Consider the following 25,749-nt stretch of genomic DNA (forward strand, 5'->3'; position numbering starts at 1 on the left):
TTTAATGTATATTTTAAACTAAATCAAAACATTTACCATTATGAGTTACAAAAAGATCAGTGAGTGAATGTACTTTTCTAGGTTGGATTAAAGTAGAATATTTATAACATTTTTAAAAAGTTTGGCTGGGGAAAATATGTTTTACAAAATCTGTGCCATCTAAAATTAAGATGACATGCAACAGCAAGAAGTATTCCACTTTCTCAACAAATCTTCACAAGCAATGCTTTCTTTACATTTATGCTTTCCTTTAAGAAAGTGTCAAACAGGCAAATCTGAATCTACCAAGTATAATAAATTAGAGATAAAAATCATAATAAAAGAATAACAAAAAGATTTACAAATGAAAGTTTCAATTTGTGAATTTTTCAGTCTTTCTAGATCCTTCTTGATCTCCAAAGACTACCAAAATTTACCAAAATTCGGTTGGCATTTAGCCTTTCAGGAACACATGGCCTGAAAAGAAAGAAGTACCAGACAAGGCTGATGCTGCTTTGTGCTCCTTCCTTCTTATCAATTCATCCCCTGCAGAAGTAATCAGAAATGGGTGCCACTGGTACAGCATCAGTGCATCATGCCAAATACCATGCTCTGTCCAACCAATTTTCATTTTTCTCCAGTGATAAAGAGGTGAACATTCTTCTTGGATTGTAGCATCTGTGCTGCTCGCTCCACACCAACCACAGAAGCTAACCTCTGGGCATCGTATTTGGAATAGAGGACAGTACAGGTCCATGTGGCTTCTTCTCCTCTGCTGGTGGCTTTCAGCATATTACAGATTTCACTGTAGAAGTGAGGATACGTTGGCAGTTCATAGAATATCAAGTTCCTGATACCTTTTATTGTATACCTATAAGAATGGAAAAGACAGAAGCTCTGTCTATGGAAAAACAATTCACAGAAAAGCTAACTCAGAGCTTTACCTGGGCATAGTTCATTCTTGTTGCTTGATGTTAGAGGGGATAGACAACATCACAAAGCAGAGCAAAGCTTATTCTATTTGGTTTAAGAGAAAGATAATAAAAGTCCTGAGAAGCCTGTGTTAGAGCCTCATCAAGAAAGTAGACCAGGATTAAAAAATCTGTCACAGAACAGCTAGGGAAGCTGAGGCAGGAGAATTACAGGCTCAAAGTCAGCCCCAGCAACTTAGTGAGGTCCTGAGTAACTCAGTGAGACCCTGTCCCAAAATAAAAAATAAAATGGGCTGGGATGTGGCTCAGTGATTAAGTGCCACTGGGTTCAATCCCTGGTACCTGCCCCACAAAAAAAAAAAAAAAAAAAAATCTGTCACAGAAAATTAAACATTTACAATTTAATATTACCCTTATTATAATCAGAAAAAATGTGATTTGCTTTAATGGAGATGAGGTCAGACCCAGTACATACACTGTACAAATTGTAAATGCATTCCCATTAGTCTATTTCTGTCATCCTGTAGACATGTTAGCTCCATGGCAGATGTCCCAACTTCATCCATTTACAGGATCCTGCCTGAGGACCCATTAGGCATCATGAGAAAGCAATTAGTTTCAACAGCTTACACATTTCCACCTCTTTCCCTGCTGCACAGTGCTGCTCAGTGGTGGTGGGGGATGTAGACCCTAGGGACTCACCGTATGGTTCGAGTCAAGGTCAAATGTTCCCTCTGAGACTCCATAACAAAAGAGTTTATACACTGACAGAGTTCTGATTTTTCCTGTTAAGACTGTCTCACACTTGATGATGTTATATTACCTTGAGAATTTTATTTTATTTCTAAGTTTTCCTACTCTTTTTATCTCACAGCTCATTCTAATCTCTCTGGAGATTCTCTTCTTCCCAATTATAATTGTGATCTATTATATGGTTCACCTTTCAACATTACCTTTCCATAAAGAAGGTTTTTGTTTTTGTTTTTTCCCAATACTGGAGAAAGTAACTAGATACTTCTTCCCACCACTTTAGAGATACAAAATAGAGTGTGTAGGTCTGGTGCCCTGCCTGTGGAGTCTGGAATGAACACGACATGCTAAATCTGAGGAGGACCAGGAGAACCAGTAAACTGCTGCTTCATGCCTTGCAGGCAGTGCCAGTAGGAGCCTGGGTGAAGGGCAAGAGTGCAGAGACAGGTCTTCCTCTGGCACAGGAGTACAGAGTTTGATGACACCCGAGAGATCAAGATACTGACAGAAACCCTGTAGCACTCCAGACCCCAAACTAAGCCTTTTGTCTGCTGGAGGAGTCTGAAGACTGAGGTGTACAGAAAGTCACCATGGTAACCATCAAATCCAGAGTACACTGGCAGTACACACCTACGCTAATGGCCTAGTGATGAGTATACCACACTTTTAAGTATTATTACCTCAGGCTCCATATTTAATTGAAAATTACAGAAAACATGAAAGAGCAAGAAAAAGATATTAAAACAATAAAATTTGGGGGCTGTGGCTGTGGCTCAGTGATAGAGCACCTGCCTTGCACATGTGAGGCACTGGGTTTGATCCTCAGTACCACATTAAAAAAAAAATAAAGATATTGTGTCCATCTACAACTAAAAAAAGACTTTATTTAAAAAATGAAGTTTTACTTTGACTATAAAGCCACTGGAAATCCTATGGGGTTTTACAGAAATAGGCCAATAGAATAAAATTTTTTGTGTGTGTAAATTTAGTTTTGGGTGGGGACAGAAAATATAGAGAAGATGAGAACTTGCAAATAAATAGTAATGAACACCAAATTTTTACTTGTGTACTACCTTTGTACTAAATTGTCCTTTCAAAATCTATCCTAAGGAAACAACTAGGTAAGTATACCATCAAAATACATGCATATACATGTTCTTGGCATTCTTGTATATAAAGTCATCCTGAGGTATCTGGATGAGATTGGTTTTAGGACCCCCTCTCAGATACCAAAATCTACACATGCTCAAGTCTCTTATATAAAATGGCATAGTATTTGCATATAACCTATGCCTCCTGTGTACTTTAAATAATCCTTAGATTACTTATAATACTTAATACAATTTAAATGCTGTGTAAGAAGCTATTACACTCTATTGCTTAGGGAACAATGCCAAAGAAAAGTCTGTACAAGTTCAGTGCAGATGCAATTTTTTCTTGGAATATTTTCAACATGCAGTTGGAATGGCACTAACATGTGCCTCTTTATAAGTCGAGGTATGAAGTACACAATATCTCTTATGTAGAATTCTTTCCCCAAAAAAGTTTGAGCTAAAATAGCAGTCCCCAAATTGATACATACTGAAATTACTTGGCATTTTTGTCTTCAGATTTATGTTTGGCACCCATCCTCAGACACTGTGATTTAATCAGTAATGGGATGTAACCTGGGAATTGTAATATAGCAAACCTTGGGAAACACTGATCTAATACAAAAGACACAATTAGATAAATTCAGATTATGGGATGTTCTATAGGAAACTGGATTGGACTCTCCAAAAATTGTGTTATAAAAATAAATATAGCAAGACAATTTCTCAACTTCAACATTACTGATTTCTGAGCCACAAATTCTTTGCTGTGGGGTTGTCTTGTGCACTGTAGGATGTTTAGGCAGCATCCCTGGTCTCAGCTCAACCTCCAGTTCTAACAACTGAAAAATCTCCAGATACTGCCAAATGTTCCTGGGGAGCCAGACTGCCCCTAGTTAAGACTAAGGTAGGGCTGGGAATGTGGCTCAGGCGGTAGCGTGCTCGTCTGGCATGCGTGCGGCCCGGGTTCGATCCTCAGCACCACATACCAACAAAGATGTTGTGTCCACCGAGAACTAAGAAATAAATATTTTTAAAAAATTCTCTCTCTCTCTGTCTCTCCTCTCTCACTCTCTCTTTAAAAAAAAAAAAAAAAAGACTAAGGTAGACAAAAAAACAAGTTGAATGAATATATGATATTTAACTGGATCCTGGATTGTGTGTGGCGGGGAGGATAGGGCAAAGAGGAGGGAAGAGAAAGAGGGGGGCATGAGGTAGGAAAAGTGGTGGAATGACATGGACATCATCACCCTAAGTACATGTATGAAGACACGAATGGTGTGATGCTACATTGTGTACAATCAGAGAAATGAACAACTGTGCTCTACATGTGTACTATGAATTGAAATGCATTCTGCTCTCATGTATAACAAATTAGAATTAAAAAAGGGTTGCTAAATTAGAAAAAAAATACAGAGATTATTTTGGAGACAACTAGGAAGATTCAAATAACAGATCATGTATTAGATGATACTGTAGTAACATTAAGTAGTGTGATAATGATATTGGAGTCAGATGAAAGAATCTTCTTATTTTTAGGAGCAACATACTGAAATATTTAGGGGAGAAGTATCATGAAGCCTTCTGCAACATTCTTCCTCATTTTTTTGACAGTGTCCTGCTATTGCCTCAGCCTACACCCTGTACCCAGCTTACAACTTACTTTTAAATGCTTCAGAAAGAAAAAGTAAGAGAGAAATAGAGAGAGAGAATATGTGAGAGTGTGATAAAATGATAACAGCTAGTGAGTTCTGAGTGAAAGGGTTTAGAGACACTTACTGTTAGTCTTACAAAATGAAATCTTTCCAAACTAAAAGTTGGGGGAAAGAAGGTTATGTGATAAAATTATGTGTATTAACTTAAAAAATACATCCACATCTGCAAATATATATTCCCAAATATTAAAATATTTGAAATTTTTTTAATAAGCACATAAAACACAAAATAAAGGAAATGAATCCCAATGTATACAGTGTGACTGCAATTTTGGTACTAAAAAATGTAAATATTTCTGTGCCCACATATTTTGTATATTAAAAATAAACAAACAAACCAAACAGGAACAATTTAACCAAAAAACAGTATGTTCACCAGGGAAGTGAGATTGTAGTTGATCACATTTTGCTTTTGTAACCTAGATTTTCCAAGTTTTTACAATTGTGCAATACCCTTGTAATTAGGAAAAAGAAAACCGCTAGGTATTATATTAAACACACAAACACAACCAAGAAAGCAAATCCCACACATCCAAGAAAACCTCTTAGTCCCAAATTGCCCACAATAGAGAATAAATATTTCCTGGAAATAGACAATGTTACTATTGTGACAGGACCTTTTCCGAGGGGCAGTTAGTGCTGATTCTTTACTTCCTGAGTATCCCTTTTCCTGGACCCCTTCATCTACCTTTCTCCTGCCTCATAAATGCTTTGAATCTTGAGTGACCTCTACAAATACAGCCTAACCTGACAGGACCTAAAACCAAAGGCATTTCAGATGTCTACTTTACCTGCCAAATGTTAATGAGGCAACCACAATTAACCTGAAAGGCTGATCCCTTTGTATGGCATAGAAAGACCAAGTCTATTACTTCTAGAACCTGGGATTCTCATATAGGGGCAAGAAGTATTCCAGTAGCCTTTCCAAACTCTGTAAATCACAACTTCAAAGTTTCCAACTTCCCTTGGTTGAGAATCTTCCCAGCTGGGGTTACCCACTGTTAATACACAGGAAAAGACCTGTAAACTATGCTTGGCAGGGCAATCACGATCAAATGCCCATCCAATCTGGGGTTTCAGCACCTTTATAGAAAAAAAACCTTCAGGATTAAATTGAATTCTCATTTTCCTAACACTGTCAATTGTCATAGAGAATATAAAACAATTTCAGAGTTGGATAACACAGTTTACATGTACCTCAAGGGCTGGGGATGTGGCTCAGTGGTAGAGCACTTGCTAGCATTTGTGAGGGCTTGAGTTCAATCCCTAGCAACACACACACACACACACACACACACACACGTGCACACGTGCGCACACACACACACTTTTTCTAAGGTCAAATACAAAACCAAATCACAAAGGCACTGTAGAACAAAACACCCATCAGCAGTGTGGTGATCTCTCAAGCAAAAAATTCAATAGTTGAAAACCCTGAGATAATTACTGCGTAGAACTCTGAAATACCTTACTGTGTTTCATTCATCTTCAGCACAAGAAACACCCATTAAGTCAGTTCACAGCAAAATACAACTGGCACATACTGAGATTTGTCTTTATGGTGACTTTGGGGGCAACAAGGCTAGTAAATAAACTGTAAGACAAGGAACTGTCCTATCTACAAAGGGCTTCTCTGATTCCATTCCCTGTCCTTGAAAAGTAGCTAAATATGAGATCAGTCCTTAGCCCAGCACTTGCTATAGACAATGATTCTAGGAAGATTTCCAATCCACCCACTTCATTTAAAGGGCTATCTTTCTTTTTTCAAGCAATAGAAAGCTAGGGGCTTCTAACACCTAGTGAATATATCTGGCCCCAAATACCTTCCAGCATGAATGGAAACCATAGCTTATTAGAACAAAGCAAATAATGGTACCAACAAGCAGGCATTCATTAACACTCTTTGGCCAAGCAGTCTTATCTGACAAGAATGGCAGATAAGAAATTTAGTTAATTTTCAACTCTCTACTTAGCAGACTACCTTAAGAGGTCATGTCAGGCCAACCCTGCTGCACCCAAGCAGGCGACTGGGATTCCTCCCTCACCTTCCTGGAAAAGATAACATGGCTGGGAGCACCACTGTAACATCAGTATAAAATAAAAGTCATGCAATGCCAAAGGTGCAACATCTAATGTGATCCAAAGCCAAAGCCTAGAAGACTTCTGGTTCATCTGGGATTCTCTGAGAAAATGCATCATTCATTAGATCAGAACTTAAATTCACTGGCTGTTATTGTGAAATCAGAAAGAAACAAGTAAGACAATGCAGTTTCCATGCCTGTTAGTAGAAAATTTTAAAAAGCCTTTGCTATTGTCAGCAGAGAGATTTAGCAAAACAATATAATACCTGAGCTCTGAGGCCACAAAGAGATTGAACTATCTTGAAGAGTCCCAGAAGGCTTAACTAGCCCTCTAATTAGAATTTAAAAAATAGTAACAATGAAAAGGTCAAGCAACATTTTACCTGTCACCTGGTGAGGAATCTAAACAAACACTGAAACCCTTAAAAAATTCAACTCTAAATCCTTTTCTTTTTTTTCCTCCTTCCAATACCAAGGGGCCCACCGTTCTGGAAGGTGAAGAAGTTACCAAATCCACATTTCCTCAGGATCACTACAACTTTCTGAACATGAGACAGTGCTCAGCTTACATTTCTCTTGACTACAAAGCCCTCAATGCTTCTGTCTGTGCTGCAGTGACAGGTCCCTGCCCTGCCTGTATTTACCTGAGTAGTTCCTGAAGAGTGCAACCAGAGATGCATTTCAGATTTACATACAGGTTACATTCTTGTCCCTATAACCTTTCCAACAATGCCCATTTTGGGGAGGAAACCAAGCTAACAACCAACCTACCAAGATGAGTCTGTCCAGCCCCCAAATTCTTTGGCTTCTCTGTAAGAATGCAAAGCCTACCATGTGCTGGGAAGCAGTCTATGATCTGCACTGCATCTCTTCTTCAGAAAGGAGGTGAAAACTGGGCATTACTTTACCTTTTGTAGAAATGGAAGCGTTCCGTGAGGAGCAGAAACTGTTTCTCTCCTTTAAGGAAGAAGTGTCTGGCTCTGGAGACACCAGATTTCTGTGTGTACTCGCAGATATGGGTGAAGTTCAGTTCCTCCTTCTTGAAATAATTTCGAAGACGCACAAAGTCAAAGTAGGACGGGACATAGATGAGTGTGTGTGACATGACTGCGTCACGGTACTGAGGCAAAATCTTGTTTACAAAAAAGTTAAACCTGATTTGGAAAGGCAAAAGGCAAAGTTAATTGTCTAGAGTTGATCCAATAGTATCCACTAACTGTGTGACTCCAGGCAAATCACAATTTCATGTTAAGAGATTAGTTCTTCAGAGGGCAATATGATTTATCTCCTCTCAGAGAGATTATATGAGGATATAATTGTTGATATGCACATTTAAAAAAGTATCAATAGTATTTATCATAAAAAAATATGCAATGCCATTATTTTCCAGAGAATTATTCTAGGAAATACATACCATACCATTCATTCATTCATTCATTCATTCATTCATTAAATAATCACTGAACATCTCCCATATGCTAAGCACCATTCTGGTAATTAAATACAATGAGGAAAAAGAGGAAAATTTTATACAAAAGAAAAACAGTTCTAGCTCTAAAGGTTTCACAATGAAATCGCTGACATGGGATAACTTGCAGGATTGAGTTTAATTGTCTCATTAAATTTGGTAGACAGTAATCCACAAAAGCAACACTGAATCCAATTCTAACTCTGTAAGCCAAAGTTAAGTCTATGTGGCCCCCAAGGGCCCAAAAGGAGGGATGGGTTACCTGGAATCAATCACTGAAGCTAGGTTTTCAGCTTCCATCCTCTGGAAGACATGTGGGAGCTGTACCAGCACATGGCTAATGGAGCCTGTCAGTGGAACATTCCTCACGGCCACCTGCCAGCAGTTAACAAAACCTTTAGGAGGTAAGGCATGCCCTGTTGACCAAATCATCTTCTGTTGTATGATCCAATAATAAACAGTGCTTCATGAAGATCCAGAGACAATGGAGAGAACCTACCTGTCCTTGTAAATTGACACAGTACTTATTGAACACTGAGTTGATCTGGGCATCCTGCAGGGCTCCAAATAGCAGTGTCTGGCGATAGTACTTGGACCAATTATTGAGGCTCCACATTCGCACTCGAGAAAAGTCGACTCCATGAGAGTCCAAGGGCAGTAAGTTCATATGGTTCATCAAATGCTTTGAGCAAAAATAATGCTACCATTAATGTCTACTGAGCACTTACTTGTTGGTCAGAGCTTAGCTGTCTACAAGTGTATCATCTCTCTTAATCTCATAGAGGATGTACTATTATCTTCCAAATTACAGCAAGAAAACTTTGGCATAGAGGATGAGCCATCATCAGCCAAATACCCCCAATATTGAAAATGGCCACCTTCTGAACTTTTAAACATAAAAGATCAAAATGGTATCTATTCCTTTAAGAATAGGAACATTCCTTAAAAGGAACTTCTGAAAATGCCACTCTGATTACTCTTCTATGGGCCCCTCACTTCTTGTGAGCTGCATGTTCTGGAGTTATAGGAAAAGTGAAGTCCCATCTGCCTTAAATAACCAAACCTACTGTTCTATGATAAGGATATCCCAAAGAACAGTTTTTCAACCCTATAATAACAATACTGCAGAGCATGTGAAGAGGAGCAAAAAATTATAGCATAAACAGAGTAGGGGGATAAAGTCTTCCTATAAAACAAGATCCCACATTAAGAAATCTTAGGCAATGTTTTCCCATGTCCACTGAAGACCAAAGAGAATGAGCATAAACTGAATGAGGACTTATTAGGTAAGACATTCCTAGTGAGACTTCTCATCTATTTATTTATGCATGCACACATGCATCCATCCACTGGCAGAAAGAGACCTTTAAAAGGAAGAAATCTTTTCAGCAGATTTGAAAATATTGACAAGAATATTTATCCTCTAGATAGTTTAATTGTTGAATCATCTCTGGGTAGAAGGAAAAAGACTTTTTCTCAAACTGGAAAATGTGGAATATTTCCCTGTCTTCAAACAGAGTTTTGATCTGGACTTACACCTTTTAAGACTTAAGCCACTGAATTTCTTGTCTCTAAATAAGAATGTTGTCCCTCTATATGTGAATGACCACATTACCAAGACATGCTCCCAGTTCTGCATGAGGTAAATGTCAGCTTGATCAATGATGAGAAGCTCAATAGAAGACAAAAAGTCAAAATCTCTCTTCTTCTCTCCTTCTCCACCAATAATAGTCCTCAAGCCCAGAGGGGAGGCAATGAGGATGTCTGAGGAGTAAAAGGGGGCATAGAGTCGGATGCTTCTCTGAAGTATTGCCACTCCTACACAAAACCAAGTACAGATTGGCATGTTAGTCGCTTACAAGCTAGTACCTTCTGCCCTTTTAAAGCATCCTCCTCTTTTACACTTGCCACATTTCTCTGTTCCTCTTATCATATACTTGTGCTCAAAGTGCTTTTTTCTTTTGCAGTACTGGAGATTGAACTTGGGGGTGTTCTACCTCTGAGCTATGTTCCCAGACTTTTTTATTTTTCACTTTTGAAACAGGGTCTTGCTAAGTTGACCAAGCTGGTCTGAAACTTATAATCCTCCTGCCTCAGCCTCATGATTATAGGCATGCACCACCATGAGTGATTCAAAATGCTTTAATTGTTACCAAATAAAGATGATGATAACCCCTCCTGTGTCTACAATCCTTTCAGAAAGCTCCCACTTTCATTTTCTTTCCCCCACTGTCAAACTTCTCCAGACAGTCTTCTCTTCATTCGAGCCTCCCATTTACTTCTCAATCCACTGGCATCTGGCCTCTGATTCTCAGGACTCCACGGAAATGACTCCTGCTGAAGTCCCCAACAGTGCTCAGTTACCAGTTCAAAGACCCCTCTTTAGAGTTTCTGGTCAAGAATAATCATGTGCATACTAAACATACCCTCCCTGAAATAGTACTTTCTTTTCTAGTAGTTTTCATAACTTCAACACTTAATTCTGATTATCACTACCCTGATCCTTGTCCATTTTTCCATATCCAAATGCTTCTTCTTCCACAGACCCTTGGCTGGATTCACCTGTCAATTCTACCCACACTCTAATAAAGCTTTTGATAAATATATTCAATAACCATGATTCTAATAGTACCTTCACATAAACCACATTTCTAGCCCACATTTCCTCCTTTCAGATCAACATGCCAACTGCCTGCTAGACATCTGTACATTTCAAATGAGAGAACGACTTATCCCCTTGCATTTTACATTGCATATATACTAAAGCCTGTGTGAATCCTAGGCTGTTTCAGGCTTTGGCACCCAAATACCTCTGCACAGACAGTTTCCTATCTGAAACATTTTCCTCCATTCCAATTGCTATACCCCTCCGCTACCCCTGCAATAGGCTAAATTTCACTCAGTTTTCAACCTAACAGAAATAGCAGCAATGCTAGGATGGCTTACATAACCACCCATCCATATCTAGGGAAAGGGTTGGCTTTAAATGGTCCCAGAATACCCACTGCATACTTCTCATCCTATATTGTTTGTTTTCCCTTTAGGCAGGACTTCCTTGGCAGAAGGAACCGTAACTTTTATTTCTATATCCACAGGTTCTTACTGGTACCTGGCATGCTATAGATACTCAGTAAATGTTTGTGAATACACGTGACTAATGCGTATTTTTACAGGAACTTTATCAAGGTACAATCAACCAAGTAAATGAAAGCTGGATGAAAAACAAGCAAAATGCTGGGTGTGTGCCTATAATCCCAGTGGCTCAGGAGACTGAGGCAGGAGGATCATAAATTCGAGGTCAGACTCAGCAATATAGCAAAGCCCTAAGCAGCTTCACAAGTTCCTGTTTCAAAATAAAAAAGAGCTGGGGATGTGGCTCAATGGTAAAGCGCTCTGGGGTTCAATCCCTTGTTTAAAAAAAAAAAAGTGAAAACCTGGGTGGGAGTTAAATTACATGAGATTATTAGGAATGGGTGATATATATTGTACACAGTAGACAGGATGGAAACCCATCCTTCTACACAGAGGCTCAGATCTATCTACCTCCCCTATCATTTTCAACTTCCCTAAGAATCCTTTGTAGCCCCTGACTATGTGCTACCAGCTACAGGTAGACTGAGTCATTTGTTATAAATGTGCACGTGGCTTCAGAGACTCCATTTACCACATTAGCCAAGGCAATACCCTGCCCTGGCAAACAAGATATCTAAAGCACACTGATTCTATTAAAAGCAGAGTCAGTGACCCATTGGGAGAGCACTAATTTCCAACTTTCTAGCCTCTAGCTATAGCTTAGGTCCCATGGTATCCTAGGCTTGACAAGGAGAAATTACCAATCCTGAAGTGGTCATCGATGTTGCCCATAAACACAGCTTCATAATCCTCAGGCCTCTTCAGGTTGGGGGGTCTCTCCTCAGGATCTGATCCATATTCTCCCTGAAACCTCTTTTTGTTGCTCACAATGATTTTCTTCTTGCTGTCACCCTCGAGGAGGCTGATGAAAAGCTGCACTACCCGCAAAGCAGCTTCCCGGAATGGCACCAGTATCAGTACCTGTGTGTGGGGAGGGCAATGACAGCAGTGGTGGGGACAAAAGAAAGGAATAATAGCTCAGGTGAACTCACTGAGAAAGAGGAGTTCGAAAGCCTGCACACAGCAGTGGCCCCTGACTATATCTACATCACCTACTTTGCATAGGGCATGGTTTGGTACTAGAAGCTGAACATCTTTTGTAGCTATAGCACAGGACATTAGTCCAATGGGTCCATGGAACACATACCTCAAACAGATTTTGAGAAATACTTTTAGCATAAAAAGACAATGCCTATAATACATGTATTCACTAGCAAAAACTCAAAAACATAAATACACAATGACTTTGAGAAGGAGTAGTGTTATACATTTTTCTTTGTCCCAGAACTCAGTATAGTATTTTTATCCAGGAGACCCATTCAATAAGTAAATGCTGAATAAATAGAGAAGAAATAAAGAAGATAAGGAAAAGGATTAACACATTATTACTTTTCTAGTACATTCCCTAGTATATTTTTTTTGATAAAGCATTTCTGAAATAAGACTATAATTCAATGGGAAAAATAGGTGTTGGTTTCTAAACTTTTTGAAAAAAAAATGCTTAAAGTTACTATTGAGAACAAAGAAGACATTTATTAAATGGTTAATTTCTAATTATCCTTTTGTAAATGATATAATAATTAATGAATGCAAACCCAGTCAAATTAGGCAATTCACCAAATTATAAATGTTTTATGGGTAATTCGTTTCTTATTCTTTTATGCAATGCTAAATTCAAACAGATAACCTTATAATCCTGAGGTTTAAGACTCTGAGGCAGCTTCCTAGAACAGCATCCAGGTAGGTCAAAGGAATACAGTGATTCAGTACACAAATGATGAACCAAGATTAAGAGGGCTGAGTTATCATCCAACTGGGACACTATGGAAGTGGCTCAGATTTGGTTTCCCCAGCTAGCAAACAAGGGAGTTTGACTAAAAAATCTCTAGGAGCCACATCAGTATCAATATCCTAGAACCCAATTAAGCTCAATGCAAAATATAAAAAGATAAGCCTTTTTCAATATGGAGAGACACAAGCTAAAGGGTTGAGGGGGACAAAGCCTTAGCTCCATAACATGAAAAGTATAGACAGAATTAAGAAGTGCCTTTCTTATTAAAGTCTCACATCCAATGGATCTTAAGACTTACCAGCACAAATAAATGTAGTCATAACTTTAAGTAGCACTAACTTTAGAGCAGTGAAAGCGGATTTTTGTTTTCAATGATTTACATATTCATGCTGCTTAGTAAAAAGAATCCTCAATTCCAATCCCATCTCTGCTACTCTTTCTCTGGTTCTCTTTAACAAGTTCCTCTATAAATATTACATATTCATGCTGCTTAGTGAAAAGAATCCTCAATTCCAATCTCATCTCTGCTACTCTTTCCCTGGTTCTCTTTAACAAGTTCCTCTATAAATATGGGTCTCTGACCCTAGCTATGTTATACAGGGATTGGGTAAAAGGTTCATTAAGGTCCCATCCAACTCTAAAAACCACAAGGAAGAGATTTATAATGCAGTGTTCTTTGTGTATGCTCTGGGTTTGTCTTTCAGAAGTGTATCCTGAAGTATACCCTTTTTATAGTTTTCACTGTCAGAAATAGTCCACTGTGCTGTCTATAGCACTGCTCTGATATTATCTGGCCCACTTAATATGCTCATTTTGGGGTACATTCATTATTCCAGTCAATTATTAAAACACTCAAGTACAAGTTAAGTGCCAGACACCTATATGACAGTACCTTGAAGATTCCTCTTTAAGGGCAAAATTTCCTGTTGTCACTCACCTTGGGCCTCGTTAGCCCTTGGTCCCTGAAGTCATCATCATCACCCACCCCAAGTTTCTGGCTTCGGCGTCTGCTATTGTTGCCAAGCACCTGGGCATTGGCTTTAAGGACATGATTTATCACATGCAGGCAGTATACATGACGGATTTCTTCCCCATTCTTCAGGGCAGTCCTTTCTGGGTAGAATAGGTCCCGGTAGGAATTCATAATTAAGAAGAGCTCTTTCTGGAGGGGAGTGAAGGAACTATTTGATTTTGGAGGTCCAGATAAGAACTGGCTGTTGGTTTTGGTCCAAGTGGATTCCAAAGGCTTCTGGAGATGAAGTGACTTTAAGTCAATATCCTTTGGAGGCTTAAATGTTTCCAACTTCTGAAACTTGGATGAAAAGACAATCTGGCCCAGGATGGGCCACTAGGGGAAAGACAGATCAAGAGCTAAGTTAGAAATCAATAATAACACTTGGCATTTAGTAAGTATTTTATAATATACCAAGAACTTTCAGTATTTATAGATCATCTTATTCAATCCTCACACAACCCCCCACGGAGGAGATGCAATAATACTCATATTACAGTGTAAGAAATGTTGAGGCTCACACACAGATAGTAGAATCCATACAAAGTTTACACAACAGGGAATGAAACAGAGGGCTAGTGCTCAAGGCTTCTGACTTCAAATCTGAGCTCTTCACTCTACCAGGGTTTCCCATACTGTTCTGTGGAACACATTTGGGGAAGAGTCAAAAAAGGGGCTCTGTGGTCAAATAACTTTGGTAAATATCACAAAATCTAATTCCCTTCAAGATTCACAATGTACATTAGATCCTAAAGGTTATGGAAAGTCTTAAAACAAGAACTCTTAAGTTGTTTAACCCAGAGTCTTCCAAATTTATTTGAAAACAAAATGATGTTTTCTTTATTTTTTTCCTTTTTCTTTGTCTTTTATTTGAGATATACCTGTTAGAATCCTAAGGAATATAATTTTGTGGGACATGAAGCAAATTTGCTGGTCTAAAAATAGATTACTACAGCATGATTCCATTTAACATTTTTGAAATAACAAAATGACATAAAATGGAGATCAGATTAGTGGTTACCAGTGGACAGGAATGTAGAGTGCAAAGGGAGGTAGATGTGGTTATAAGAGAGCAACAGGAACCCACCCACAATGCTATGAATGTTCTGCACTTTGACTGTGATAGTAGCTACAGGATCCCACAATGACAAAACTGTATAGATCTAAACATACAGAGCTAAACAGGAGTACAACTGGAGAAATCTGAATAAGATACATAGATGGCATCAATGCCAATTTCCTTGTTGTGATACTGTAGTTCTGATAGATAATAACATTGGAGGAAGCTGAGTAAAGGGCACAATAGGTCTCTGCATGACTTCTTATACCTGCATGTGTAGCTTTAATTAAAACCTCAATAAAAACTTGTATTAAAAAAAGAATAAACAACTCTCATGAACAATATCAGTGGTAAAAACAAAATAAACTCTGCCCAACATGTGAACAATTTACTTGTGAACTATCCCAGATATCTCAAACAAGGGAAAAATAGGGGTATAAGATGAGCATCCCTACTCCAAAAATCTGAAATGCTACAAAATTCAAATCTTTAAAAAGTTTCAAATTTTGATCTCTCACCCTGCACAAAAATCAACTCAAAATGGATCAAAGACTTAGACACTAGAACAGAGACCCTGTACCTAACAGAAGAAAAAGTAGGTCCAAATCTTCATCTGTTGGCCTAGGACCTGACTTCCTTAACAAGTCTCCTAAAGGGTAAAAAGTAAAATCAAAAATCAGTAAATGGGATGGATTCAAACTAAAAAGCTTCTCAGCAAAGGAAATAATCAATAATGTGATGAGAGAGCCTACAGAATGGGAAAAAAATCCTTACCACATGCATCTCAGATAGAGTACCAATTTCCAAGATATAAAGAACTCAAAAAACTTAACAGAACAGATACTTCACAGAAGAAATATAATCAATCAACAAACGTGAGAAAACGTTCATCATCTCTAGCAAATTAGAGAAATGCAAATCAAAACTATTCTAAGATTTTATCTCACTCTAGTCAGAATGGCAATTATCAAGAGTACAAGGAATAAGTGTTGGCGAGAATGTGGGGGAAAAGGTACACTCATACATTACTGGTTGGACTGCAAATTGGTACAACCACTATAGAAAGCAGTATGGAGATACCTCAGAAAAGTTGGAATGGAACCACCATTTGACCCAGCTATCCCACTCTTTGGTTTATACCCAAAGGATTTAAAATCAGCATACTGCAGTGACACAGCAGTATGTTGTTTATACATATCAATGTTTATAGCAGCCCAATTCACAATAGCTAAACTATGGAACCAACCTAGAGGCCCTTCAACAGATGAATGGATAAAGAAAATGTGGTACATATACACAAAGAAATATTACTCAGCCTTAAATAAGAATGGAATTATGGCATTTTCAGGTAAATGAATGGAACTAAAGAATATCATGCTAAATGAAATAAGCCAATCCCCCCAAATCAAAAGCAGAATGTTTTCTCTGACAAGTGGATGCTGATCCATAGTTGGGGGTGGGAGGTGGGGTAGGGAAGAATAAAAGAACTTTGGTTTGTGTAGAGGGGAGTGAGGGGAGGGGTGGGGCTGTGGGGATGGGAAAGATACAGAATGAGACAGATATTATAACCCTATATATATGTATGAGCACATTACTGGAGTGACTCTGCACCATGTACAACCAGAGGAATGACAAGTTATGCTCCATTTGTGTACAATATGTCAAAATGCATTCCACTGTCATGTATAGCTAATTAGAACAATTTTTTTTAAAGTTCAAAAAAAAGTTTCAAATTTTGGAATATTTTGGACTTCAGATTTTCTCATTAGAGATATCAATTGGTAATGTCTATGCAAATATTTCCAAATCTGAAAAAGTCCAAAATTTGAAATACGCCTTGTCCCAAACAGTTCAGATAAGGGGCATTCAGCTTATATCTACTATTATTACTCAGTAAACTAAATTACTTTATTTTTGGGTGGCATCACTCTCTCCCTCTAACCTGAGATCAGTAAAGTGGAAAGAGGAAGATTAAGTTGCCATAGGATATGTGACAACCCTCCTTGTAGATTATGGTCTAAATCCTGGAGCACCTGTCTCCAAGGCATCTTTCATATCCTTGTATTATAATAGTATTCCCACTCCCACTTCCCAGTGCTTCTTCTAGCTATACCTGTGTCCCCCTAAGCTGTTCCAGCCTTCCAATGTCCTACTTCCCTAACAAACCATGTACTATTTGGTATATACCATATATTCTAGGAACCCTCTAAATCAAAGACCTCTGTTTTATTTAGAGCTTTCTTCATTCATGACTGGGATTACCAAACAACACTTACTTTTAGCTGATGGGTAGTTTTGGGATTTGTGACAACAGCCTGAATTTCTTTTTCTTTCAGTTCTTTGTTCACATGTTGTACAAATGGATCTAATTTAGAATAAAGAATATTGATACATTTAGCACAAATGGCAGGGATTTTCTGGGCTTCCCCTATGAATGATATGCTGATTTTCATGATGCCCACTCATCCCTTTTTCCAGCTGCTTTCCCCATCCCCTATCCCCATCCAGAGCCTAAGAGTTCCTGAGAGGTTTATCTCCTAAAGAGGTTCTTTAATCATATTATTTCCAGCTCAAAAACCTTTGAAGAAACTTTCTGGCCCAAAATTTAGAGCATTATAGTCTATACCTCCAACCTGCTTCTTCAGTAATTTCTATTTGGCCCTAAAATTCTTTTGTCTCTGTGTTTTTCCTTCCTTTAACTAAGAATTCTAGCCTCTCCTTCATCTTATATTTTTTATATTCAAAAAGTATCAATGCGGGGCTGGGGTTGTGGCTCAGTGGTAGAGTGCTTGCCTAGCATGCATGAGGCACTGGGTTCGAGTCTCAGCACCACATACAAATAAATAAAATAAAGATCCATCAACAACTTAAAAAAATTTTTAACAAGTATCAATACAATATTACCTTGACTCAAAATAAATATTTCCCAAGGGCTCACAAAGTATTGGCTCCACTAAGTGGCTGTCCTAGGTTCACTACTGACAGTTATCCCTCTCTCCACTCAAGTCCCCTACCACACACCTCATCTCTCCCAATACATGTTATGTGCATTTAGTAGAGAACAAGATCCCTGAAGAAAGGTTCCATGTCAGATTGATCTTATATTGAAATACACATAAAAGCTCTACATAATTCAACTAAAATGAGCAAATGATCCAAATGATAGTACTACATTTTGAATAATCTTTAGTGCTTTGAAGTGCTGACTACACAACGTTCTCTCCCAGTCTGCTCATTAAGAAATGAAACATTTAGGGCTGGGGATGTGGCTCAAGTGGTAACGTGCTCACCTGGCATGCGCGGGGCGCTGGGTTCGATCCTCAGCACCACATAAAAATAAAATAAAGATGTTGTGTCCACCGAAAACTAAAAAATAAATATTAAAAAAATTCTCTCTTCAAAAAAAAAAAAAAAGAAAGAAAGAAAGAAATTAAACATTTAGCCAGGTGTAGTGGCACCTGCCTGTAATCCCGGCAACTGGGAGGCTGAAACAAGTTTGAAGCCAGCTTCAGAAACTTAGTGAGGCCATAAGAAACTTAGTAAGACACTGTCTCAAAAAAATAAAAAGGTCTGGGTATGTGGTTTAGTGGTTAAGCACCCTTGGGTTCAATTCCTAAACACCCCCAACCCCCCAAAAAAGAAACATTAAAAGTTAAATGACTCATTTAAGGATCCAAATGAGAAAACTTCAAATAAAATACAACTTGTATTAAATGCCTAAGATAATAGTGAACAATACTACGTAAGAATTCTATGTGCTAATAAAAGTATCCAGAAAAACTTTAGGACAGTTAGGTTTCCTAATGTTTCCTCCAGGGTTTCTAAATTTTGTTGGTTTAGAATGTTTGGAGTTTGTGCTAAAATTCTATAAATTCTACCTGTTATTTTTCTTTCTCTTGCATAATGGCAAACACAACTAAATGAACAAATGAGGGGTAAAATTTCAGTTAATGGTAAAGCTAGATTGAGGAAGGGCACTGGGAGTAGGAAAGGCAGTCAGAACACAGAATGACACCAACCTAACTTCCTCACTCAGGCACAGACTGAAAAAAGACCTGTTGAGAGAGACCTGCCTAAGCCTGCCACAGAACATCCTGTCCAACTGAATGTTGACTGGTCACAGAAATAATTAAGAAACTGAGGAAGATGAGTGAGACAAAAAGGAGTTTAAGCTTTAGAGGTCCTCCTTGGTAAAAAGGACCATCCAGATTGGCCACTTCTGGGTCTCACAAATCTGAAAATTTAGTGCTACCAGGAAGAATAAGTAAGGTATAGAAAGAAAAATGGGAAGTACTTTCTCATTTTATTTTTTCTTTTTTTCCTGCTTAGGAAGAAAATCAGTAGTATTTCTCTAATTCTAAATCCAGAAATGTGAGGCCTGGGGAATTGGCCTTCTCTACTACCATTCTTAAGCTGTTCATGCTCCTAAACATCTCTATGCCCCAAAACCAACTACTGAAAAACACAAAATATCTTGAGAAGTAATTTTTCCCAGCTCTAGATTTAATCACTAAATTATATGTTTTTATTATTGTTAGTTCCAGTATAAGGAGACAAAGCATGTATTAGTGTCTAACCCCACCAAGCACCTGGTGAATTCCGACAATACATATTGTGCTCTGACCTTGTGATACTTTCGGGGAACAGTTGTCTCCACTTTCCTCTTCCAGAAAATTGGTTTCCAGGCTGAACAGTGACTCATGTTTGGCATCTGTGAACTCCTCGGGGGATTTGTCTGATGTGCCAGGTGGCTCATCCCCATCTTGTCCCTCAGGGTCAGCAGATAAGGTCACATCTGTAATTTTGAAAAATATTTTATTATATTATTTACTCATAAATATAATAATATTTTTGTTGAAAAATACAAATTCTTTAGCTTATATCAACATTGATGTTCACTGCTATTCTGTACTTTTAGGTGGAAGACAGATTTCAAAATTAAGGCTGATTGTTGACCTAGTATAATGTTTAATTTGGTCAACTTAGCTGGGCCTCAATGCTTAGATATCTGATTAAACATTACTTGGGATATTTCTGTAAAGGTGTTTTAGATGAAATTTACTTAAATTGGTACACTCTGGATGACCTGGCCTTATCCAAATTGTTGAAGGAAGGCCTGAATAGAACAAAAGAAAGGGTCAATATCCTATAATCAAGAGGGAAACTTTTTCTAGTAAACTGCCTTTGAATTTTAACTCCAACAAAGGCTCTTCCTGAATCTCCTGATTGCCTTTGGAGCTGAACTGCAACTCTCTCCCTCCTGAGTCTCAAGCCTGTCAGCATCCTCCATCAGATATTCTGCATTTGCCTCATAACCACATGAGCCAAACTCCTTAAAATATATCTCTTTCTATATAAACACATCTGATTAGTTCTGTTTCTCTGAGAACTCTGATTTCCAGTTCTAGGAAATTACTCTGCAATGGTACACCAAGAAGTACATGAAAGGGTTTTCAAAGCAGCACTAATTATGGTAAGAAAAAACTAGGAAAAAAATGACATGTCTATAAATGGGATGTTAAATAAATTACCACAAATCATTTACAACTGAGCATGATAGTTATAAGTTAAAGTGAATCTAGTTACATTACAGACATAGGAAAAAGCCTATAGCAAATTATCAAAGAAAAAAATAAGTTATAAATATGTATGAGACCACTGTACATATACATACAGATATAAGTACATACTTGAACTTGTACACATATCAATAAAAACACTGTCTTGCCGGGCGTGGTGGCACATGCCTGTAATCCCAGCAGCTCAGGAGGCTGAGATAGGAGGATTGCGAGTTCAAAGCCAGCCTCAGCAATGGTGAGACCCTGTCTCTCAAAAAAAAAAAAAAAAATACAAAATAGGGCTGGGGATATGGCTCAGTGGTTGAGTGCCCCTGAGTTCAATCCCCAATACCAAAAAAGCCCAAACAAACAACAAAAAAACATGGTCTGAAAAGTTCTAGATACAATATTAAAGGTGCTTATTTCTGGGTGGTAAAGATAGAGGGTAACCATACTCTACCCTCTTAAAATTTCACAGTAGATATGCTTTATGTTTCATTAAAAGGAAAAAAAAATTCATAAAAACCAACAAACAAAAAATCCAAACTAAAACTCCATAAACTCTAAATCTCAGGTAATAAATTTTTATCCCAGTAAAGTTGATTAGTTAAAATACTAACAATGATATGTGACACCTTAAAGTACAGGAAAAAGTCAGCATTAAGATAGTAAGATATGAAATCACCTGGATACGTTCAAGAATGAAATACTGCTCCAGCACCAAAAAGGAATGAACAAGTAAGATGTGAACATGAATGCATCACAGTAACGTGAGCAGCAAAAGACGGACACGAAAGGGTTCAGAATGCAAGATCCAATTTATACAAATTTCTAAAACAAATAAAAATAATCTATAGTGACAGAAATCAGGCCACTGGCTGCCTGATGTCAAAGGAGGGAAACTGATGACAAAAAAACAAAATGGAACTTTTTGGAAATAATGGAAATATTCCATATCTTGATTTGTGGTGGCAATATTTATTCACTCATCAAAACTCATTTAAATTGGGCACATTTTTCTGTATGTAAAACACACCCCTAATGAAATTGATTTTAAAGTTAAAGAAAAAAGTCACTGAGAAGTCTGAGTGATGTCGGGCAGTGGTACACACTTACAATCCCAGAAACTGAGGAGGTTGAGGCAGGAGGATGGCAAATTTGAGGCTAGCCTGGACAACTTGGTGAAATCCTGTCTCAAAAAAAAAAAAAAAAAAAGAAAAAAGAAAGAAAGAAAAAGAAAAAAAAAGACTGTGGATGTAGCTCAGTGGTAAAGTATCCTTGGGTTCAACTCCCAGAATTTAAAAAAAAAAAAAAAAAAAAAAAAGCCTGAGTGAGATGGAGTCCCTTTGGGATTTCAATTCCAGTTCTTCCCTTAAGTCTTCCCTAACTTATCCTGTCAGTATACAACGGTACAACCACTCTGTCTCTCTTCAACATCTTATGCTTGAAAAATTTTGTGCATTTTTGTCTATCTTTCATCAACTTTGACCTCTCTAAGGAAGGAACAGTAATCTCTTCAAAAAACTGAGAAGTCATAATAAAAAATTATACTCTTCCTTGGTGTCAGGGAATGTTTCAATTGCATGACAAAGTCCCTGATACAGTAGCAAAATGATATTTCTGCATTTTTCTGGCAAGGGAGCCCTGGGCTTCCATCAGATTCTCAATATATAGTCAAACCCCACAAGATTAAATCTCTGCTCATGCCCAACTTACTCCATACAGGAGGGAACTGTGCCCAATCTGCACCATCTGGCAAAGATAACGAGTCAACACCAAAACACTTACTCTCCGGCATCTTAGTAGATGCTGTTGCAGTTTCTTCTTCCACACTGACATCATCATCAGCACTTTCATTGTTCATTTCTGCATCATCTACAACACTGTCTTCCTCCTCTTCCTCTTCCTCTTCTTCCTCAGAAACATTCTTTAATGAAGCGAGTAGTTTGTGGTACCCAGAAACTTGTTCTGGTTCACTTTCTGACTCACTTTCTGAATTTGAACCATCTGAACTCTCCGACTAAAAGGAAAATGGGAACTTTAAGAACAAAAATTGTATTTTTCTCATGGTCACCCTAAGACTATTATCAAGTCAACAGGTTCAGACTTCCTTAAATGAAAACAAACTTTGCTACATCTATGCAATTTCATCTATTCAACCAAGCTCAGTGCCAAATTTACTTAAGACAGGAAAACTAACTTGGAGTTTATAAGCTCTTCTATTCTCTGAACACTAATGCTCCACATGGTTAGAAAACTGACTTTTAAAAAATAGAACTTAGGCATGGTGGCAGACACCTTTAATCTCAGTTCCTCAGGAGACTGAGGCAGGAGATCATACATTTGAAGAAAGCTTAGGCTCCCCAGCTTGGGCTGGGGAGACTCTATGTCAAATATAAAATTAAAAGGGCCAGGGATGCAGTCAGTGATAGAGTGCTTGCCTAGCATGAATAATAGGATGTGGGTTCAATCCCCAGTAAGACAATAAGCAAACAAACAACCCCCACAGAACTATAGTTTATAATGAGACTGAATTTATGTCCCAGACATTAGTCTACATGTTAAAAGGACCAACAGAAAAATTATAAAACAACAAAGAATGTAGTATCTTTGAGTTTGTTGTAATAAAGGAACATTGTTCATTTGCACTCTATTTGTAACTTCTTTTATGCTAAGCAAAAAAGGATGCATTAAAACACTCTCTGATAAACTTCTTTACCAGGGTCTAACAGGCTATCATCAAGGGACAGTCTCAAATTCTGGCTTCTGTACAAATTGTCACAATAGAATTTTTACAGTCATTTACATTAAAAAAACTAAGCAATATTACTAAAATAGTAGCTTACATCTTAACTGAAGAGAACAGAAATGTAATAAAACCATATATATATATATATATATATATATATATATATATAATCTTAAAGAACTAACTATTATAAAGAAGGTATAAAGCATTACCAGTTGACAAATCTGTGGTTTGGCTTCCTTTCCAGAAACCCTGAGAAGAAACAGGGAATGTTAAACTCTACTAGTTTGTAATAATTACAAAAATGTCTTATAATTTTAAATGAAAAGGACAGAATACCATCAAAAGTACATTATAACCCAATGTGGTAGCTCATGCTTGTAATCCAGCCACTCAGGAGGCTTAAACAGGAGGATCATAAGTTCAAGGTCTGCCTCAGCAATTTAGTGAGGCCTTGAGCAACTTTGCAAAACTCCTTCTCAAAAAATTTAAAAGGGCCTGGGGATGCAGCTCAGTGGAAAAAGTGCCCGTGGTAAAAATGTCCCTGGATTCAATTTGCACTAAAAAAAAAAAATTGTAAAAACTGCATACTCACTTGGACAAGAATTACAAGACTATGACAAACCTGTAACTGGCAAATGAGAAGTTTAATGACATGACATGTCAAAAACGAGTCACATAGTAACTGGCTCTCACCAAAAGGATACAACTTAGCAGAAAAAAGCCTCGAGGTTCACCTTTTCTAAGCAAGATTCTTAATTAGAATGTACTTCTAACTACAGATATAGCAGCCCAACGTGGTCGATAAGCCCTAAGACAACCTATCCGGGCATTTCCAGAGGACCCACAATCACCGATACAGCTGCTCCCTTACGGTAATTGGATATGTGAGTACTGTCAAAGGCCCCAACCAATTATTTAAACATACACCTTAGAAGAGCTCTGCCCACACAGAATGAGTGTGTCGTTCAGTCTAGTTTCAGACTCAACAAAAACTAGAAGACGCGTGAAGATCCCTGTCTCCCAGAGTGATGCCTCCAGAATCCTCCCCAGCCGAACACTGGGGAAGCCGGGGAAGTGTGGGGAAAGGACCGAACAGCTAATCCTGGGACTTGCGGACCCAATCTGGGAAATGCCGGCTCACACCGAGAACAGACGACAGCAGAGCTGGCCCCAGGCAAGCTCCTCCGGACCTGTCATAGAAGGGATGCTCCTCGCCGAAATCTCTCAGGTGCTTCTTCTGTTTTTTCGTCAGGTTACTGAGTAGCTGGCTCTGGCTCCTGCTCCCGCGTTTGCCCATTTCTCCCGCTTCAGTCAAGTTTTCACCAGGAAATTGTCACATCAACACAAGCACGTGGGCTCGCCCACGGCGCTTTACGGCGGAAGCACGGTGCCATAAAGCAGATCCGCCTTACGTCTTGTACGACAGGCGCTAGAACTTCCGGGTCCAGATCCCGCCCTCTGCCGACGTTCTTTGGAAGAAGGTGCCCGCGAGCCGGTTGCGTTCTCTGAACCGCAGATCTTTGACAGCGCAGGCCTAGGGACTTCCTGGGGTAGATAATAGGTCTGGGTAGAGGCGGGGAATTTGCTTTGTGCTTCTGTGTTGGTTGTGGGAAGCAGCCAGAGTAAATGGCTAGTAGCAGAAACGGTTGAATGCAGTGACTTTAATATTGTACTAAGTTAAAAACTACCAATTTTTAAGGTCCTGTCACATCTTACTTCATCGTCACAGTCTTGTTAATAAGCCTGATGTGCAGATGAGGAAATTGATGTAAGCATGAAAAGGTTACCCACTAGCAAGAGATGAGATGAAAAACCTAACTTTGTCTAATGCACACGTGTGCTTTTACATGAAGAACCCAGCTTCAGAGGTGAGGTTTCCATCCTCACTGACCCCTGAATTTTCTGAGAGTATTATCAGAGCCCCTTGGAAACAATCTTTCCTCTCATTCTTCTTTTGACAAAAGCAGAAACACATCCAGAGAGGTGAAATGACTTTCCTAAAATCACCCTGAGAGTCAATGTTAGAGAAGACTGTGTAACTAAATCTATTGTCTCAAACCTGACCTCGGGCAAAGGAGGATGAAAAATTTTAAGGTGAAGGAACCATTCCATCTCAATTGCGTGGTATTTGCATATTGTATACAATTACCAAAGAAATAAATAAAAATGTACACTTAAAAGAGGTGGATTTTACTATGTTTTAATAACAACCTAATATAGGAGCTGGGACTGTAGCTCAGTGTTAGAGCACATGCAAGAGGCCCTGGGTTAAATCCCCAGTACTGCAAAATGCCTAAAGAAACAAAGATGGAAAAGCAAACTGGGTGTGGTTGTGCACACCTGTAATCCTAGCCCCTTGGGAGACTGAGACAGGAGGATTTCAAGTTCAAAGCCAGCCTCAGCAACTTAGACTGTATTTCAAAAAAT

General features: G+C 38.4%; 1 protein-coding gene across 3 annotated transcripts; it reads right to left on the reverse strand.

Annotated features, from left to right (window-relative positions):
- On the reverse strand, positions 1-24,678 carry Utp25 (UTP25 small subunit processome component). Of its 3 annotated transcripts, XM_026387509.2 has the most exons (13): positions 24,513-24,678; positions 23,532-23,571; positions 22,359-22,590; positions 19,637-19,807; positions 17,289-17,377; positions 13,878-14,288; positions 11,850-12,069; positions 9,632-9,834; positions 8,516-8,698; positions 8,279-8,391; positions 7,457-7,702; positions 6,449-6,516; positions 766-850 (listed from the first exon to the last, which is right to left on the reverse strand). In XM_026387509.2, exons 1-12 carry the CDS (start codon positions 24,617-24,619, stop codon positions 6,450-6,452), a joined length of 2,082 nt encoding a protein of 693 aa, XP_026243294.1. In that variant the 5' UTR covers positions 24,620-24,678; the 3' UTR covers positions 766-850; position 6,449. The 3 variants fall into 3 exon arrangements, with proteins under 3 accessions (XP_026243293.1, XP_026243292.1, XP_026243294.1); XM_026387508.2 differs by lacking the exon at positions 6,449-6,516 and having other exon boundaries at positions 1-850; positions 9,632-9,780; XM_026387507.2 differs by lacking the exon at positions 6,449-6,516 and having other exon boundaries at positions 1-850.
- Between the last annotated feature and the right edge of the window lie 1,071 nt (positions 24,679-25,749).

Source organism: Urocitellus parryii, chromosome 9 (genome assembly GCF_045843805.1).
Source record: "Urocitellus parryii isolate mUroPar1 chromosome 9, mUroPar1.hap1, whole genome shotgun sequence".
In the NCBI taxonomy this organism is placed as follows: Eukaryota; Metazoa; Chordata; class Mammalia; order Rodentia; family Sciuridae; genus Urocitellus; species Urocitellus parryii.